This window comes from Hemiscyllium ocellatum, chromosome 21 (assembly GCF_020745735.1).
Source record: "Hemiscyllium ocellatum isolate sHemOce1 chromosome 21, sHemOce1.pat.X.cur, whole genome shotgun sequence".
Classification (NCBI taxonomy): domain Eukaryota; kingdom Metazoa; phylum Chordata; class Chondrichthyes; order Orectolobiformes; family Hemiscylliidae; genus Hemiscyllium; species Hemiscyllium ocellatum.
Window position 1 is genome coordinate 62,261,049 of NC_083421.1, and position 20,936 is coordinate 62,281,984.

A 20,936-nucleotide genomic window follows, 5' to 3' on the forward strand; every position below is an offset into this window, starting at 1 on the left:
TTTTCAAGATGTGGAAAAATTTCTTTGCAAAATGTTTTCTGTAAGTAAAGTATTACTGGTGTATTTGCTTCATATATACTGGTCACTCAGGATTGAATTATTTTCTACAGGTGCATTTTGTATCTGCGGAGAGGGAATTGCTCTTTTAAAATTAAAATCCATGTGTTTAAAATGATGGGCCATTTTAATCTAAGCAGTGGAGTCTTTAGCAAACTGCTGCAGATTTCTTCAAGGCAAATACAGCATCCAAGCAATCTAATTTTAACTTAGATCTTTTCTAGCATCAAGTTGTAATTTTCCACAGGGTCTAATTGTTTCTTTAACTTTCACTCAGAACCTGATTCTTCTTTTTCCTGTTGTCCTAGGGATCTTGCCGCTAGGAACTGCCTTGTAGGGGAGAACCACTTGGTTAAAGTGGCTGATTTTGGACTAAGTAGATTAATGACAGGGGATACATATACAGCACATGCTGGGGCAAAGTTTCCTATTAAATGGACTGCTCCAGAAAGTTTGGCGTACAACAAATTTTCAATCAAATCTGATGTGTGGGGTAAGTATGTGGTTGTTGCTCCTGAATATTCATAACATATATTGTTAAAATTATTGCACTGAGTGCAAGTTTTTTGGAGGAAATTACCTGGAACAGTGAACTCTAGTTAAAGAAACATCGCCAGTTGTAGAAACTGGACTTCATCAGTTTCCTCATTTCCCCTCCCCCCACCTTAGCCCAGTTCCAACCTGCCAGCTCAGCACCATCCTCATGAGCTGTCCTACCTGCCAATCTTCCTTCCCACCTATCCACTCCCCCCTCATTTCTGACCTATCACCTTCATCCCCACCTCCATCCATCTGTTGTACTCTTAGCTACCTTCTCCTCAGCATCCCCCCCCCCCAGTTATATCTCCACCCCAGACTCCCTGCCTCATTCCTGATGGAGGGCTTTTGCCTGAAACTTCAATTTTTCTGCTCCTCAGATGCTGCCTGACCTGCTATGCTTTTCCAGCACCACTCTAATCTAGACTCTGATCTCCAGCATCTGAAGTCCTCACTTTCACCTTAAAGAAACATCACCCTATTTAAAAATAAATGCAAACAAGCAGCTTGAGCCACCTTCTAAATTTCCCTCCTCTTCAGCCCCCTACCTTATTTATATTATGTCTTGCAACTCTGGCATCCAAGTCTGGTGACTGTTACTGGTTGCTGCCTGTGGGTGTGTTGGTTGATGCCTACAATGTCAAGAAGCTGAGTTGTTAGCATTTGGTTTCAGCGGCAATGTTTTAGTTTTTGTGTGTTTTGTCTAATTCATTTTTCAATCCCTTCCTGCCCAACCCCTATCACCTCATGATTGTGTTATCAGTGATCATTGCTGAATGGGTTGAAATAATATAGAAGACATGAATGAATATCCATCTTAACCTTCAGTCCTTTTTAACTGTAACAGATCCTGAAGCCAACTACCCTCCACAAATATATAATTAAATCATCCTGTCATTGTTTATTTTGTTTCTCTTCAGTAATTTGACCATTTTTTAGAATTGTTGTGTGAACAATTAATGGTATGTCTTTAGAGTGCAGATGCTTTTGTTTGGAATTGCTGAAAAGAAAAGAATCCATGTTTTATATCTGAACCAACATAGCATGTTACTTTCCTTGTAGCATTTGGTGTCCTCCTGTGGGAGATTGCAACTTATGGAATGTCTCCCTACCCTGGAATTGACCTTTCACAAGTTTATGACCTGTTGGAAAAGGACTACAGGATGGAGCGGCCAGAGGGCTGTCCAGAGAAAGTCTATGAATTGATGCGAGCATGTGAGTTAAAAAGGAGTTAATTTATAACCAGTTTGGTTTGTATTTGAGTAATAATATTACATCTGCACTATAGCATCTAACTGCTGCATCTTCTGCACTTTGCAAACTTGTGATCTCCACAGTCTGGAAAGACGGACAGCAAGTACATGGGAACACCATTACCGGGAACACCATTACCTCGATCCTACTCTCCAAAGTCACGCAGAGTCCTAACTTGGAGCTATACCACTGGTCCTTAACTGTTGTTAAGCCATAAACCAGTGACTCAGTCTCTAAAAGCACTGGGAGTGCCTTTACTACATGTGCTACAATGGCAAGAAGACATCTTACCATCACACACTCAAAGGCTGTTAGAGGGATGAGCAATCAATGCTGACCTTGCCAAAACTGAAATTCTTGGAAGGAATTTTAAAAATACTTGCAGCACAAAAGAGGCCACTTGACCAAATACTGAAACTTGCTTTTGAGACGCGAGCCATATAATGGTTGCATCTTGCTACATTGTGACAATGAATGCCAGGAAGTGTTGACCTAGCCACTCACAATGAAGGTAGAAAAACATAACCAAAAATACTGGCAATTGGAAATATGCACCATATAAAAATATTTTAACATTTTATTGATCAGTAATAGTTTTGGCGTGATGAGGTAATTTGTGGAAAAAAAAACTGCAAATACAAAAAAGGACTAATTTATTCTTTGCCTTTGACCTCTCCCTTGTCTTGATTCCTAAATATCTACATTACCACAGAAAAACTGTGAACTTCAGGAAAAAAAATGAAGTTAATGTAGTCACTATGTTAATGTTGAGCTGCTTTGTGTCTTAAAGCTACTTAGCCTGTGCTAATAGTTATCCTACCCCACTTCTTACCCAGTGGGTATGCTATCCTCCTGCTCTGTTTCTGAACAAGGTTCTACTTAAAATGCAGCTGTGTTGTTTGCTTTGGCCAGTCCACGTAGAAATGAAGGTCAGATGTTCACCTTTCTCGAGATTTACAAAAAGGGTGATTAAACAAAAATCGATTAGTAAGTCAACAATGGTTTGAATGGTGGATTGAGCTGAAAGGAACTGATGCTATTGAGTGTGGGGTTTAGATTGCAGCTGGCTGCTTGTTAGACAGACACTGCTGACAACTGCACTTTGCACAGGGCTTAACCTTCTCCAAGAACAGAGGCAGCTTACTTGCTTTCCTCAAAACCCGTAGGTGGGTTTGCATTGAAAAACAGCTGTGATATGACTGATGGTTGAGAAATCTTTACTTCAGCTAGAAAACTTCTAACCATGTTGCTCATCTCTAGGTTGGAAGTGGAACCCAGGAGACCGACCATCATTTGCAGATATCCATCGCGCTTTTGATACAATGTTCCAAGAATCAAGTATATCAGAGGGTGAGTGCTTATGGGCAGAGGCAATCTGAGTTACATTAGGGATAACCAGACACTGCTGGTTTCAGTCTCTCCAAAGCAAGCATGTGCATCAAACAAAATTCCAAATTATTTTATTTTCACTTTGTTTAATGTATTTCCACACAATTTACTCCATCTGCAAAGATATCATCACTTTACTTTTGTATGGCAGAGTTTGAAAAATTAGGATACAGAAGTCATTGTAATTGTGCCAATATTTTCAGTGATTCGTGGCAATATCCGTGTCATGCAGGATGCTCAATGTCTATTTTATATAGAAATAATTACCAAAATTTGCAAAAGGAACATTCTAATCTTTTCAGGGAGTGCGTCATGTGTGTCAGTGCGTCATGTGTGTCAGTGCGTCATGTGTGTCAGTGCATTTGGGATGGCAGGGGTAACTCTACCAGGCAATTTACAATGTGTGTGTGTCAGGCTTCCCCAGGAGATTGGTGGGGGAAGGTGTGTGTCAGTAATTGCAGCACAAATCCATGAATTTACTGCTAACTCTTTTGTGATCAAAGAATTGAATTTTTAACCTCATTTTTAATGCAAAATGTAACATTAATTTGTGGGTAATGTAAGCAGGTACATGGTGCTATGTTTTCTATTTTAGTAGACCAGTAAACTGTTAAATATTAAGCACCTTTTGTTGTTTAGTTGTTCACTAACTTTCCAGACCTCAGCTGGCTGAAGAAGTGAGCAGGTTGTGTGAACGCCCACACCTACATTTATTTTTGAAAAGCTCACCATGATTTATTCAGAAGATGACAGATGTTGTTTAACAGTCTGGGAATGTTCTCCTTGTTACGTGTTTTGCAGAGGTTGAGAAAGAGCTCGGGAAGAAAGGAGGGAAATGCTGTGGCAGCAACAAACCACAGGCACCAGAACTGCCAACCAAAACACGCACCCTGCGCAGAACGACTGAGAGCAAAGAGCCAATTGAAGTTCAGGAGGTGTCCCATTCAATATTTAAAGTCTTGAGCCAACATGGTATGTTTCATGCAGGGGGTGGGTGTTAGTAAGGAACGTGTGGGTCATGCACTGAGCTTAGAAAGTCGGATTTGACGCGGCTTTGCAGAAGCATCCTAACTGGTCTGTGTGGGCATGTATACAGCACCTGAACCACCTCCCACCCAACACCTTCTCTATCCTTATCACATCATATGTTGTACCAGAACTAAAGTTAAACTGCACAGATCTCTGGAAACCAGGACAAAAGTGCTGTGACTTTGTTTTGTTTTACCTCTTGTCTTAGTTGAATTGTACGATATCATTAATAAGATATCCAGGGGTTGAATACTGAGTGGTGTGTCTATTGTGCAACATTTAATATTCTTGTTTTATTTTTCTCCCTTTTTGTGCTGATCATAGTGAGTGTCATGTTAGTCCTGGGATCAGAACACACTCCATTTTAGATGAAGCTTGGTAAAGCCTGCTTGACAATGCAGCAAATAATTTGCCTCAACTCTGATCCACAGGAAGGTTCTCTCTACTATATCAGGCACCCTCTGACTTCTGGGTGAAGCTGCTAATCACTGCCCCATAGGAGGTGATCCAGCATTGTAGCACTATAAGCTTCATCTTACGCAGGACCATATGATGGAGCAGGAGTAGGCTATTTGATTCATTGAATCTGCTACACTATTCACTATAGAGTATGACAGATCTAATAGGCCTTAACTCCACTTCCTTGCCTTTCCCTGTATCCCACGTTCCGATTAAAAAAAATTGTATTTCAGCCTTCAATATATTTAACCACCTGGCCTCCACATCTCTCTGCAGTAGAGAGCTCCATTGATTCTCCACCTCTGAGTGAAGGTGTTTCTGTCCATCTCTATCCTAATTGGGCATCCCCTCGTTTTGACATTATGCCTCTGGTCCTTGACTCTGCCAAAATGAAAGATAACTGTTTCAGGGCTACTCTGTCAAACCCCAACTTACTTAATCTCTCCTCATAATAACATCCTTTGATAACTAGGATCAACTTAGTGAACCGACTCTGGCCTACCCCCAATGCCTGTTTATTTTTCCTTGGATAAGGGGACAAAATCTGTTCACGTTACTCCAGCAGGTGATCTGACTAGTGCCTTGTATAGTTTCAGCAAGACTTCCCTATTTTTATAGGAGAAACTGAGGACTGCAGAGTCAAAAGGTGTGGTGCTGGAAAAGCACAGTAGGTCAAGCATTTTCTGAGGAGCAGGAGAGTTGACATTTTGAACATAAGCTCTTCATCATTTTTAAGCTCTCACCTCTCCTCCTCAGATGCTGCCTAACTGGCCAATTCCTTTTAAATGGAAGGCCAATATTTCACTTCCTGTCCTTACTGAACTTGTACACCCTAGCTTTTTGTCATCATGCATGAAGACCCCCAAGTCCTTCTGTGTCAGAGTTTTCTGTAGACTTTCTCCATTTAAAGAGGTCACCTCCTCTGTTCTTACTGCTAAAAGACATAACCTCATATTTTCCACATTATATTTCATCTGCCAACCTTTTTCCCCACTCGCTTATCCTAATTATAACCCTTCGCAAACTCTTGTGTCATTCTCAAACTTGCCTTTCCCATCTTTTTTTGTCATCCATAATCCTGGCTATAGTACGTTCACTTACCACCTCCAATCTTTCAGATAGATACTGTGAGTAACTGTGGCCCAGTTGCTAATCCCTGCGGGCCTGTTGCTAATCCCTGCGGGCCTGTTGCTAATCCCTGCGGCCCTGTTGCTAATCCCTGCGGCCCTCCACTAGTTAGGGAAGCTGACAGCCTGGAAATGCTCCCCTTTTATTAATTAGCTACTCCTGCTATTCATCATACCCTACACCTAACACCTTGGGCTCTTATTAATCTTGCATGCAGTTTCTTATTGAATGCCTTTTGGAAATCCAAATACAGTAGGTTTACTTATTTCCTCTATCTATCCTGCTTGTTACCTCCGCGTTTGAATACACTTGTCAGGCTGATTTCCACTCATGAAGCCACACTCAGTCCACTTGGGTATATTATGTATTCCCGCAAGCTCTGCTAATGTATTATTTATAATGGATTTCTGTTTTCTCAATGACAGATGCTACGTTAACTGGCCTAAAATTAGTTTTGACTACATGCCTTTTTGAATAAGTATGTTACATTGACAATTTCCAACCCTGGGACGTATTGAAAGATTGCCACTCTAGTGCATCCATTATCTCTACTTTCTTTAAACTCCCAGTAACACTCTTCTTCACATTAGTCTCAGTTGGATTTGAACGCAGGTTCCTTGCTTTACCATCTCTCTCACTCTCAAACAATTCTGACACAAATAGTCTCTGTGCCAACCCATCCTTTCCCTACCCACCGTCTTCCCCTCCAACCACCGTGCACAGCCGCAGTGCCAACCCACCTATCTTTTCTCCCCCTCCATGCTCACAAGCAAATAGAGTTAGCTTTGGCAGAGTACCTGTTGCTAAAGTCAGTATGATCACTTGACAGAGTTGCAGAATTGTTTCAGTGCTGATGGAGGTCCCACAGCCCACCATGTCTGCACCGGATCACCAAATGAGCATCATGACTTAGTGTCATTTTCCTGCTTGTCTCCTGGACATTCAAATAACCCTCTAATGCTCCTTAAATGCCTTGATTGAAACTGCCCCCACCATACTTCCAAGCAGTACATTCCAGCCTTGAAGCCCGCACTGAGTGAAAAGGGTTTCTTCTCACATCACACTTGTTTCTCTTGTAAATTAGTTTAAATCTGTGCCCTATCGTTCTCAATCTTTGCACGAGTAAGAATGCTTTCTATCATCTGCTCTGTCCAGATCCTTATGCCTTTAAAGTTTCTTGCAAATCCCTTTTAAGCCTTCTCTCTTGCACAGAATGCAATTCCAGCTTCTCCAACGTATCTTAATAACTGAAGTTTATCAAACCTGTGACCAGTCTTTGTACAACTCTTCTGTTGTCCTTTCGGTGCATTCACATTCGTCCTCAAGCAAGGCATCCAGAACGGCATATAATCTTCTAGCCAATTCTAAAAATGCAGCATGACTTCCTTACCCTTACTAATAAATCCCAGGAAATTTGTACTTTATTAACATCTCTTCATTTGTCCTACCATCTTTAGCTGAAAATGTGTTGCTGGTTAAAGCTCAGCAGGTCAGGCAGCATCCAAGGAACAGGAAATTCGACGTTTCGGGCATAAGCCCATCATCAGGAGGGATTCCTGATGAAGGGCTTTTGCCCGAAACGTCGAATTTCCTGTTCCTTGGATGCTGCCTGACCTGCTGCGCTTTAATCAGCAACACATTTTCAGCTCTGATCTCCAGCATCTGCAGACCTCACTTTTTACTCGATTTTAACCTACTGCGAATCCTCTTGCAAGGATGCCTTCCTTGAAGAAGCTCTCTTCCTCCCTCTACAAGGATTTCAGTGAATCTCTCTCTCACTGCACCCCCAGGTCTCCTCTGCACAGAAGCTCTTCAGTCACGTTCTCAAACAGACTCGCTACTACAGCCACATCTCCTTCCTCAGCACCTGCCTACGGAACCGACTGATCCCGCACGGACTCCGGACTACATTCCAACCAACAAAATTTGGACCAAACCAGGACAATTCCTGATGAAGGGCTTTTGCCCGAAACGTCGAATTTCCTGTTCCTTAGATGCTGCCTGACCTGCTGCGCTTTAACCAGCAACACATTTTCAGCTCCTACCATCTTTAAGTGACTTACTCATATGCAGAGTAATTTAAAGATGGTGTATAGCATGGAAACAGGCCCTTCAGTCCAACTTGTCCATGCTGACCTATTAATTTAATATCCTAAATTAATCGAGTCCCATTTGCCAGCATTTGGCCCATATCCCTCTAAACCCTTCCTATTTATATCCCCATCCAGATGCCTTTTAAATGTTACAATTGTACCAGCCTCCTCCACTTCCTCTGGCAGCTCAATCTATACACACATCACCCTCTGCATGAAAAGGTTGCTCCTTTTAAATCTTTCCTCTCTCACCTTAAACCTATGTCCTCTAGGTTTTGGATCCCACGACCCCAGGGAAAACACCTTGTCTATTCACCCTAACAATCCCCTCATGATTTTATAAACCTCTATAAGGTCACCCCTCCACTTCTGATGCTCCAGGGTAAACAGCCGCAGCCTATTCAACTTATCCCTATCATTCAAACCCTCCAACTCTGGCAACGTCCTTGTAAATCTTTTCTGAACCGTTGCAAGTTTCACGACATCCTTTCGATAGCAGGGAGACCAGAATTGCATGCGCGATTCCAAAAGTGCAAAAGTGTACAGCTGCAACATGACTTCCCTACTCCTATAACCAAAGCATTGACCAATAAAGTTAAGCTTACCAAATGCTGCCTTCACTATCCTGTCTACCTCCACTTTCTAGGAACTATGAGTCTGCACTTCAAGGCCTTTTTGTTCAGCAACACTCCCAAGACCTTAATGTTAAGTGGACAAGTCTTGCCCTGATTTTCCTTTGCTCACCTCGGATTCATCTAACTTAAACTCCATCTGCCACTCCACAGTCCGTTGGCCCATCTGATCGAGATCCTGTTGTACTCTGAGGTACACCTAGGTCTCACTGCTGTTGCAGCTTAGAGTGGTACTCTTTTTGGTTTGGAATTGAAGAGCATAAGTTATAAAATTAAAAGTGTTGGAAACATTCAGCCTGTCAGGCAGCATGTATGGAGAAATGCAGAGTTAAAGGTTTTGCTCAGCGACCTTTCATCACAACTGAAGGTAATTTAGGTTGCCGAGAGCACGATCCAGCGAATGTGAGTGTTTACGTTTGTTTCTGTGTGCACAGATTCCGGGGATCATGAGATGGCAGTTTCTCCCATGCTGCCACGCAAGGACAGAGACCAGGACAGCAACCTGGACGATGACCGTTTGCAGTCTTTCACCAAGGAGAAAGGCAAATCCAGCTCCATCTTCAGCTCCTTTATCAAAAAGAAGAAGAAGACCGCGCCCGCCCCTCCCAAGCGCAGCAGCTCATTCCGAGACACGGACGGGCAGGTGGAGCGAAAGGGAGAGGCACTGGAAGACACCAACACTGGGAAAGATACAAACAACGGAGCCTTTCTCAATAGCGTAGCCCCTCTTGACGCAATCGATCTGAGTAAATTGCAGCACTCGTTTAGCACTGTGGCACAAACTGCAAACAATGGAGGTGGAGGAGTCACCAACGGAAGCTTCTTGGGGACGACTGGGTTCTTCTCTCCACATTTGAAGAAATCAAACACATTAACGTCCAACAAAGCTGCAGGGAGTGAAGAGGAGCCAATCTCCAACACCAAACGCTTCATGAGATCTTGCTCTGCGTCCTCTATGCCTCCAGGCAGCAAAGAGATGGAGAGGAAAGCCCTGACGCTGCCCCGAGATCTCCAGTCGGTGGGGAAGCCGGCAGAGTCTGTCCTGGCCTCTGGCTGCGACAGGACTGAGAAGCCAGCGTTGCCTCGGAAAAGGACAAACGAAACTAAAGTGGACGTGGTGCCTCGGGGCAGCATGACCGCTCCTCCTCGGCTGCCGAAAAAGACAGACGAGTTAAATGATGATGTTTTTGCTAACCTGGAGTCCAGTCCCAGCTCCAGCCCACCAGCATCGACTCCAAAACTTGTCCGCAGGCAGCCAGGGACTGTTGTGTCCAGTGGTCTTGGCCTCAAGGACAAAGACGAAGGTGGGAAGATTTGTGCCTTAAATTCCCCACAGGAACCCATCTCCTCCAGCCTGGCTGCCCCTGCACTGAAGCAGAGCTCCACCTCTTTCCTTGGGGGAGTGAATCAGCTGTCTGAGGACTCGAGGGCACGCCGGTTCAAGCAGGCTTCTGACCAGCTGCTGTCAGCTCCCGTTAGGGACCGGGGCAAACTGCAGAAATCCAAGCCAGCTCCCCCTCCTCCACCAGCTACAAAATCCCTCCGGCCGCCTCGGAGTCCGACCCACGAGGCCACAGCCGAGAGTGCCACAGGCGTCAAACCTAAGCTGGCCATGGACACTTCGGGTGGGGAGGCTACAAAGGCCCCCCCACCAGGGGATGCAGTTAAAAGGCCCGCCCTCCATTCAGCACCAAAGTCCCAGTCCTCAACGAGGCCGTCAGCTGCCTCCTCATCCTCCACACAACCTGCCTTACCAAACCCAAGCACCGAACAGCAAACCTCCACCACCACAGCCTTCATCCCCCTCATCTCCACCAGGGTGTCTCTGCGCAAGACCCGGCTTCAGCCCGAGAGGATGGCCAGTGCCAATATCACCAAGGACACCGTTCTGGAGAGCACTGAGGCGCTCCGTGTGGCTATTGACAGGAACTCTGAGCAGATGGCCAGTCACAGCGCGGTGCTGGAGGCAGCCAAGAACCTGTACACCTTCTGCACCAGCTACGTGGACTCCATCCAGCAGATGCGCAACAAGTTTGCCTTCAGGGAGGCTATCAACAAGTTGGAGAGCAATCTCCGTCAGCTCCAGATTTGCTCAGCCAGCCAGGACTTTACCAAACTGCTCTCGTCTGTGAAAGAAATCAGTGACATCGTCCAGAGGTAGCAAAGGCTCTGGGGGGTTGGGTGGTGGAGGAGGGTGGACACAATATGTACACAGAATGCTGCTCCCAGACTCCATAACAGTATGATAGAATCAGGGGAAGGACTTGAATTTGACTGCTTGCTGCCAGAGGTGTGCATCGAAACGTAGCATTTAATCCTGAGTGGCTCTGTAAATTCCTCGTGTCTGCTTCAGTTATCTCTTGCAATAACGTTGTTGTCACATGCAAACATTCATACTCTACAAACAGCAGGTGATTCAGCTAAATAGATCAACTCTAGCCTATGTTCAGCTCACCCTTTCACTCTGTCCCTTGCTCCCTCACGTGCTTAACAGTCTCAAGACAATAGCAGTTAATTCCACTCCAAAACATAAGAGGATCAGCATTTTCCATTTGATAACTAACTGTGATGTTTTGTTACGTATTCAGGAGCCAACAAAATACTTGTGAATTACAAGTCAGCCATTGTTGATTACAAGCCCAGAACATGTTGAAACTTTTAATGGAGTGCTGATAGTTAAGAGAAGACAGTGGAGTAAAAACTCTGATCCCTCACTGCAATTCACCTTTCATCATTTGCACTGGATTTTCTTTAAGAAAGAGAACATGTGTAGTTTAACTTTTGCAGTATTAGACAGTGGACATGAATGCCAGACAATCGCCATAATAAATTTAGTTAACACCTTAATAGACTGTGCTTTCCTTTGGTTATGGGACCATTGGAATTTAATACCGTGGCTGCAAATTTACACATTATGAACTCATCACAACTGAAGAGATTGTTAAATTAATAAGAGTTGAATGCTGCTGTAAGTGACAGAAAGCATCAAATAGTAGTTCACCACTTGTATAGTTCCTACCTCATTCGTACTAGTGTTTCATTTGAAAGCTTAAAAAGCAGACCGAGAAAGCAGTGAAATCAGCCAGTGCCCCATTATTCCAAGGTGGCAAATCTCAATCCTGGCTGGAGCTGGCTTTTCTTGTCAGGGTGAAGAAGATTCAGTTCAAACTGACAACCCTGAAACAAGGCAGAAACCAACCCACAACCACCAACACCCTGCCTCCAATAAACACAACTGCAGAGTAGAATAATAGTCTAAACTGGCACTCACCAACACATTTTGTCACTAGGACGTGAGATACAGGCTGCCAACTCTGGTCTTGATATATTCCTGAAGGTTTCTGCAGCTTTCTATACTTCAAAAACATTTTTTTTTAAAAGTCCCTATGGTACATAACCTTTGCATTGCACAATTACCAGGGAATGACCATCTCTGAAAAGAAAATATCTAACCGTCAGCACTTGGCATTCAATAGAATCGCCATCATTGAAGCTCTTGGCATCAACATCCTGGGGATTACTATTGATCAGAAATTGAACTGGACTAGCCATATAAATACAGTGGCTGCATGAGTATGTCAGGGACTAGGAATCCTGCAGCAAGTAACTCATCTGATCACCTCTCTTCAAGGCACAAGTAACGAGTTTGATAGCTACACTCCCACACAGTAGGGAATGTTCTATAACAATACTTGAAGCACAACCCACCGTCAATGCACAGCAGCAATATGTCCTATCTACAAGATGAATTGTAGGAGTTCACCAGGGCTCCTTAGAGAGCACATTGCAAACTCATGATCTTTACATTCTAGAAAGACAAGGGCAGCAGATACGTAGGAACTTGCAAGTTCTCCTCCAAGTCACTCACCATCAAACTTGGAAATATATCTCTGTTGCCTGAGTATGGATGGGTCAAAACTCAGGAACTCCCTCCCCACTGGCATTGTGGGTGTACCTAAACCCCATGAACTGCAGCAGTTTCAGAAGGCAGCTCACCACCATCACTTCAAGGCCAGTTAGGGTTGGGTAATAATTGTTAGATCAACCAGCAAGCCCCATACCCTGGAATAAATTTTTAAAAGCAAATTTCTTTTGGAGCAGCTCACTTGAGTGACCAGCAGAGTAGTCACTCATTCCTGGAAGTTTGGTGACTTCCAGCAGTGTGCATTTGACTGTCTAAATGTAGAAAGCTACAGCTGTGGCTGTAATCCAGACTAATCACAGTGTCTTTTAGTTCAAAGGGGTTGACAAAATCTCACTCAACACTGCTTAACACACACTCATAATCTGTTTTAACAATTTAACTAAATGTTATTATTACATATTGTTTTCTCACAGTGAGCTCCCGCAATCAGCAAATTGATAATGACCAGATTTTAAAAAAAGACTAAGGAAGCCTTAATCTCAGATGAAAGTAATATGTTCCTGGCCAAAATTAATATTACTGATATTCGGCAATATTAAGACTTGATGGTCTTAATACTTTTTAGGATCAAATTAATTGATTCTGAGAACAATATGTAACATGAAATGATGTGTAATTTGTAATTGTATGTAATGTGGTAACTAAAGCAGACTTGAGGATTTGTTCCATCTTTGAATATTTACATTCTTACATCTCTGTCTTGCCCACAGCTGAGATGTATTCACAGGGCTTCAATGCAATAATTTCCCATTTGTAAAATTGTTTTCCTCTCTCTAATTAAAATTGTTCCCAGTGAATGTTAAAAGTTACTGGTCAATCACGAAACTCGCTTGAGTAAACCACGTCATTTGAACCAAATGGATTGTTTTGAACGTAGCTTGTAACTTTTTCACCAGCCAGAATGTTGTTAATGACTGCAGAACCTTGACTGCAAAATCTGAAGGATTCACAAGCGTTTTAGTAATTATCATCCACGATCTTGCATCAAGGCTGCCCATGGACATTGTCAGCACGATTTAACAGTGGGGTGGGGGAAAATGTGATGGGAGAGAAATGTCCTGTCCTTTGACTTGTTAGGATGACACAGGAGCAGCCCATAATAAAACAGTGAAGACACACATGATGCACTGTTATATGGTAGTCAGGTCTTCTGAAATGCCTGACACGTAACTACATCATTGTGTGTGATTAGCTTGGACACTACTTACTCTGAATCAGAAGGGGCTTGGAAAACAGACCCATAGAAACACAATGTGAAGTATTGAGATGCTTTTGGTGTGAAATATACCTTCACACTTGAGTTTTGTTAAGTAATGCCTTAACTTCCTTCTCACAACAGTCAAGAATTGGCATCAACCAGACATACATTTCAAGTTCATTAATCAATCCTACGAGGACTTTAGCATCCACCAATCTCAGCGGTTGTAAAGTAAAGCTGATTCTTTTGTTGGTTATTAGAATGAGATGTTTTTATATTGTGATAGAACTGCACTGTGTTGAAACCTGGAGCAGAAAGGCTAAATGTGGCACATTGGAGTCAGATTTGTTTCCAAATCTGACAGCTTGCTGTTTTGTTTTTAATTCCACTTAATGTTCTGAAAAGACTTGAAAGAAATCAAATGCTCATGCATTTTCTGTGTTGGGATCTAGCTGTATAACTAAAGCTCATGTGATAGTTAAATGGTCTTGATTTACTTTGATTCCTCTCACAGCGATAATCACTGAAGATGTAGCCTCTGTGTATTAGCCAGACAGGGTCAACTCTGATCCCAATAATAATGGCTAGGCTTTCATGGTTGTAATATTTTCATTTTGTACATTGTATCAGTATTTTTTTGTGAAGAGATTTCCAGTTTCCACTTACCATACTACAGCAATTTAGGCACAATATTAAAAGGACTTGAATCTGCTATTTGAATTCTCATCACTGTAAACTGTGTTGTAAATGTTCTTCAAAAGGGTGTTCTGCCAAGTTATTTCCGAATGTGCATTTACACTGAAGCTGCAGCCTGGCATTGATATTGGAGACTTGACCACAAGTTGTTGCCATATACTGTGTTTATGTTGATCAAATTGCAGAGGTCTCACGCAGCTACTGCTAACCCTGAAGTTGACAAAGATCAAAGCAAGGCTGGGCCAGATCAGTGTGAGAACAGCGTCTTGTGTAGAAAATCCTGTTTAAATTGCATCATAGAAATGGGCTAATTTAGCCCAATCAGTTTGTGTCAGCATCTACTTTCCACAAGAACTTGTCTGGCTTAGGAACATAAGAGCAGGATTCAGCCCCTCAAACCTATTCCACTTTTCACTTAGATCATGGCACATCTGTATTTTGACTCAATTTCTCTTCCTTGGCTTCTCCCTTACTCAACAAAAATCTACCAATTTCAGTCGTGAAAATTGACTCAGTAATCTATTCTTTTTTCAGGGGAGAGTTCCAGACTTGCATGAAAGAATGTTTCCTGATTGACATCCAGCTGACCTACCTCCAGCGTTAGGGTTTTCACCTCCTGTTCTTGTTTCCTCCACCAGAGGAAATAATATCTGCCCTGTCGAAAAGCTTCTTCAATTTAATCTTCTACATCAGGTCGTCCTTCAACCATCTCAACTGAAGGGAAGAGAAACCCAGTATAAATACAAATATTGAACAGATCGAAACGATAGCATTCTCTGTCCAGTATAACTAACTTGATATTGTAGATATCTTGTAGTGAGGATAATTCTTATGAATGGATAAAGGACACAATTGTAACTTATTGATGACACAAATCACTCCAACAAATGTTGGCAGCACAAAAGTGCACCTGAACAGCAAAACAAACCCACAAAATTACTGAGAATCATAAACATGGCGACTTTGCTTTATTGTGAAACCATAATCAAATCTTAGCACCTCAGCTCCCATTTCATTTTTAAAGCCTTTTCCATTTTTATTAAATAATGAATTCTTCATGTGACATCAGTTCTCAAACAACTGAATAAGTAATAACCTCATACCCATGGATACCTGACTGGTCCATGTCTGTGTTTATTCTTCCTAATGAGCTTTGTCCCATTCTGCTTTCTCTAATTCTATAAATGTAACTTTTTCTGTACAGCCCCTCTTCGTTGTTTGGACTGAAGCTTTGGTGTGATGTCGAGGGGTGGTAGTGTCACTGTGCTAATAATTGAGAGGTCCAAGCTCATGCTTTGGGAACGTTGGTTCAAATCCAACCATGGCAGCTGGTGGTATTTAAATTTTCTTCATAATGTCTGGAATTGAAAGCTGCCCTCAGCAACAATAACCATGAGAACTATCATCAATTGATGTATTTAGTACTTCAGGACCTTTAGGGAAGAAAATCTGCTACCCTTACTCATTCTGGCCTACATGTGACTTAAGGCACACAGCAACAGAGTTGACTCTTAACCGCTCTCTGAAATAGCTGAAAAGGTGTTGCTGGTTAAAGCACAGCAGGTCAGGCAGCATCCAAGGAATAGAAAAGGAATCTGGGCACACTCTCCTCATTCCTGATGAAGGGCTTATGCCCGAAATGTCGAATTTCCTATTCCTTGGATGCTGCCTGACCTGCTGTGCTTTAACCAGCAACACATTTTCAGCTGTGATTTCCAGCATCTGCAGACCTCATTTTTTGCTCTCTGAAATAATCCAGCAAGCAACTCGACAAGAATTATGGACAGACAACAAATGCTGGCTTTGCCAGTGACACCCTCATGTTTTAAAGGTTATTTAAAAATAAGTTACCCCTTAAGTGCATCTGTACTATTTGCCTCGTTATGGTAGCTAATTCCACATCTTCACCCTTCTTTGAGGTTTTTAAAAAAAGGTTTTCCTTAAGTTCATCTGCCTATTAATCTGTTCCTTGTTCTTTTCCTTGAGCCTTCACTTTTTATAGAGAAAAGAGCCCTAGCCCCAGTTTTTACTGATAACTATAGACTTTCGGTCATGGTATCAGCCTTGTGAATCTCTTTTGCATCTCCAACACCTCTATGTATATAGAAAGTAAAGCAGCTAAGTGCTCACAAGGGCCCTCACCACTCTTCCAGTCCCATTCTTCCATCGCCACCTTGCCTTGGAAACACTGACATCATCTTACATATGTTATACAGGACAGCCATTGATCCAGTTAATCCTCCCCTCATTGGTCCTTATCAAACCCCAATATAACCGGTTCATTTCCACCTAATATGCTATTAGATGGAGTTTACCCGTTCAAACTCCCGAAGAAGGATATCTGAGCAGTGCCTTTTAATAGTCTGCAGTCAGTGGTATTGCACTAGAGATTGGGGAATAAACAGTCCCCTGCCCTCATGAAATTGAGTATATAGCTTGTCCCTCGTGTTAAAGGTCTGCAGCTAAGCAGGTGCCTGGTGTTGACAGAATGGCTGAAATGTGGAGCATGTCCTGCTGGAGGCAGAGTTAAAACCCCTATCCCAAGACCGTGAGACATTCAGAGCATCGTTGCTATGTTACTATAATGAGGTAATTATGTGGATTTTAGCACAAATTGACCAGAGTACAATCAACATCCGACCACCCACAATGGAGTTATGAGTGCAGGGTCTCCCTAATATACTGGTGAAGGCCTGACCATGCAAATATTGGAAATGATAACCAGTGATTGGTTAGCACAAAGTAGATGCAGTGGTTTTTAAAGCAAATTTATGAATAAGTATGTAAGTTAGCTCACTGAGCTTGAAGGTTTGTTTTCAGATGTTTTGTCACTGTACTAGGTAATGTCATCAGTGAGAGTCTCTGGTGAGGTGCTGGTGGTATGTTCTGTCTCTCTGTTTATAGGTCTTGGTTTCTTAAGGTGGATGATGTCATTTTTCTGGTTTCTTTTCAAGGGAAGGTGGATAGGATCTAAATCGGTGTTTATCGATGGCGTTCTGGTTCGAATGTCATGCCTCTAAGAATTCTGGTGCGTGTTTTTCTGTATATTGAAACAAATAAGACAAAATGTCTTTTGTTTAATGGATATCTTTAAAAGTATATTTGGCAAGTTCCCCATGCTATTGCTCAGGGGTAGTGATGTTTGTCAGCCTAGACATTCAGGTTATATCATCTGGCTTACTGTGTACTAATTTGTACTGAAGGTCCACCCACTCAAGGCTATGTGGTCTAATTGATGCCAAAAGTCATTTCGAGGTTTTCTACTATTAGGGTCAGTCAGAAGAGGTCTTCTGCTTCTGTAGATTGGAATTTTTTTGTAACTTTGACCAAAACTTGGTTTTAACCATTTTCCTTACCGTGCTGCTGTAAATGAGCTCAATAACAAAAATAAAATATAAAATTGCAGTTTCCTCACTCCCAGTTTCTGATGGAATCAAACAAATCGGTTTTTAAGTCCATTAATTACTGTTAATTAAAGGCCGTGTTCTGTCCATATTAAAGTTATAATCATATGTTCAAAGCCATTCCTATCAGCATCAGTAATTAATTGGAGTTGGACTAACATTTAGAGACCAGTGACCTTTCTTCAGGTCAGTATAAAAATGTAAGAGCACAAGTTTTATTTTAGAAAATCACATTTTACTTCCTAATAAAATGCATTTAAAACACGAATTAAATTTAAGATGACCATGAGCACATTGGTGACTCAGAATAAATTCCAATACTATGTTCTACAAAAAGATATCTGTGATATGTTAAGAAGCCAACTTTTACTGCAAAGTCTTTACATTCTGAAGCCATTAGACCCCAGGCACAGCCTCGTTAACTGGTAGCTGAACAGTGACTGAGATCAGTTTCTTTTTGGATGCTAATGATTCAAAACTGGCATTCAGAATAGAGACATCTTGACGTTTTATGTCCCTTTGTAATTTTTAAAAAAGTGCCCAACATGCACAAGCCCATGTATTCATGATTTGAGTTTCATTTGATGCTGTAATGTTTTTGAGCACTTACCTCCCTATATTTGGTCACTTGCTGTCAGTTAATAAATTTATACAAAGTGAAGGGTGTGTAATATGAGCACGATAGGGTTTCCCTTTATTTATTTATTTATTTGACTCAGGTTTTTATATTTCAGTTTATTTTCTCTCCTACTTTTCCCATTGTCGCTCACCTTTACACATCCTCAGTTGGCCACATGGACCCCAGGCTGCTCTCAGCCCTTCGTTTTAATGAACCTGGCAACTTCCATGCCTCTGCAGATTTCCACTGAGTGGCAGCTAGACCCTACGAGTAGCGGATCCTATAAGCAAAATCAGTCAAAAGTTAAAATCAATTGATGCAGGCACGTACATCTGAGTGGTCATCCTGCTTGGTCTTAATCTCTTGGTCTTAAAGCACTTGTGTCCAGTGCTTTAAGCACCCAGTTGCCAGACTGCTGTACCAGAAAATTTCTTTGAAAAGGATGTCCAACCATACTGTTTCTCTCACATTATTTACTGAATATCTGTGAATAGAGTCATGGGATTGGAAGGGTTTTTGTGTTTACACCTAATTGTTATAGGCTTTAACCTGATTGGAGAGGAGTCTCACTGTCTGTGATGGTCTTTACAGATTCCTCTTTGTGAAATGATACAATTCTGAAACTGCTCACCTCTCGGAGTCATGATGCTATTTTGCATGTGTGAAAATGCTTTTATTTTTCACACTCTGTGGAGACAGCAATTACCATTCAGGTTTGTAACAAATGAATTATCGATCTTTTCTCTGGTAATAAAACAAAGGTTAAGCATTTTTCATTTTTAATTAAAAACAAGCAGGTTATATTTGTGGACTCCTAGCTAAATTGTTGCTGATTTTTAAATCATTCATTTGTACACAATTGAATTTGGGACTGTTGGCAGGTACCTTTTTGGAGCCTGTTTCCGTGCACACCTCTGGATCCTTCCAAAGCAGTACACATCGTAAAATTATCCCGGGAGCAATTTGATCACCTTTGCCAGTGTTTGCACCTATCAGAAAGACAAACCCAGAAGAATATAGTAGCCATTGCCAATGTTTACAAGGGTTATAAAAGCAGCAGGTTTGAACAGTCAGAAAGCATTCTTGGGACAACAGACACAGTGAATGATTTTTCAACACTTAGCACCTATAAGCCAAGGCACATCACTAGTTGAGAACATTATTGATAGAGCAATTGACCTCCTCTCCCCTCCAAAACAAAACCGTTCCTTTTGGATCACCTTTTGCAATCTAATTGTATTATATGGTATTGTTTTTAATTGCCTTCGTTCCATTTATAATTTTTTAATGAAAAGAAATCATTTCAGTATTAGCGTTAAGTTATGACTTTCCATCACTCTCACCCTCACTGAGTGCTGTGAGTTGGAGCTGAAGAACCATGTGCAAGTTGCCTTTTGTTAAGAACACAAACAATTCTTTTTGCCAAGGTACTGTTTGCTGGTGTTGGTTTTTATTTGAACAGCATATTGTGCCACTTTTATCTGATCTATCCTGATATTACCAGCATTTTGAAGGGTGATTCATGTATTCCTTTTTACGTGTAAATGTCTTTTTTTGTTTCTGTAACATGTATGGTGCAATTTTAATTTTCCTGGTCAAATACAGTTTGTGTTTATGTACTGGATTGCCCTTGCTTTTCCTTTACACCTCTATTCGAAATTACACATTCCAACAGGGTCTGCACTACTTTCAGCAGTATTTCATTGCCTGCAAAACACTTGAGGACATCCTGTAAGATACTGTAGAAATGTAAGGCTTTAATTAGCAGCAAGTGGTACCTGAAGGCTAGATAAAAATCCCGATAGTCCTCCACTTGCACTCTATATCCTTCATTCATGGACGCATGCAGAGTTTAAATCTTCAATTGGCTCTGTGTGTTGCACTCCATTATGCATCAAGATGCTTTTGAATTGAAGTCTAACTCCAGAGCGCTCAACACATCATCTCAATTGCTGCTGTCATTGCCAGGACTCTGGGATTGCTGTACTGTCAAGCGTGCTGTCCTTTGGGTGATCAGTTGAGTTGAGGTCACACTCGCCTTCTCTGCATCCACGTTAAAGACCCCCTGCCCACTATTGTTTGATGTACATGTGGAGATTTATTGGTAGTGGGATTACTAGGGGTGTTTTTTAATTTGAGTTATTGGAAGGTCGTAGTTATTCACCAAAAACAAATCTAAATTAACAAAAATGTTTTATATTTTGTTTAAATGGGGCTCTGTTAATCTGAAAGAGGGAAGCTAACTCCTGTTAACTTTGTATTGCAGTAAGGTAAACCTCTGATAACAGGCTTAAGGTAACAAAGCAACCTTTTTGTTGCTTATTTTAAGATATTAAAACTACCCTGTACTTCCAGAGGATATTTTTAATAAATGGGAACCATATCACGCCTTCAGCGTGTTTGGTTTGACTTGTGACTGAATGTATTCCTAAGAACCAGAACCAGGAGTAGGCCATCTAACATGTCCAGCCAGCTCTGCCATTCAATAAGGTCATGGCTGATTTTTTCATGGACTC

General features: G+C 41.8%; 1 protein-coding gene across 4 annotated transcripts in view; it reads left to right on the forward strand.

Annotated features, from left to right (window-relative positions):
* The window catches only part of LOC132825933 (tyrosine-protein kinase ABL1-like), a 245,649-nt gene that overhangs the window by 174,866 nt on the left and 49,847 nt on the right, over positions 1-20,936 (forward strand). For 2 of the 4 annotated variants that reach the window (XM_060841584.1, XM_060841585.1), the window contains exons 7-11: positions 366-550; positions 1,657-1,809; positions 3,109-3,198; positions 4,039-4,209; positions 9,013-20,008. In XM_060841584.1, the coding sequence (XP_060697567.1) occupies positions 366-550; positions 1,657-1,809; positions 3,109-3,198; positions 4,039-4,209; positions 9,013-10,739 (2,326 nt within the window). In that variant the 3' untranslated portion in view covers positions 10,740-20,008. Of the gene's footprint in view, positions 1-365; positions 551-1,656; positions 1,810-3,108; positions 3,199-4,038; positions 4,210-9,012; positions 20,009-20,936 lie in introns of those variants that run through there. The other 2 variants (XR_009645829.1, XR_009645828.1) reach the window with 2 other exon arrangements.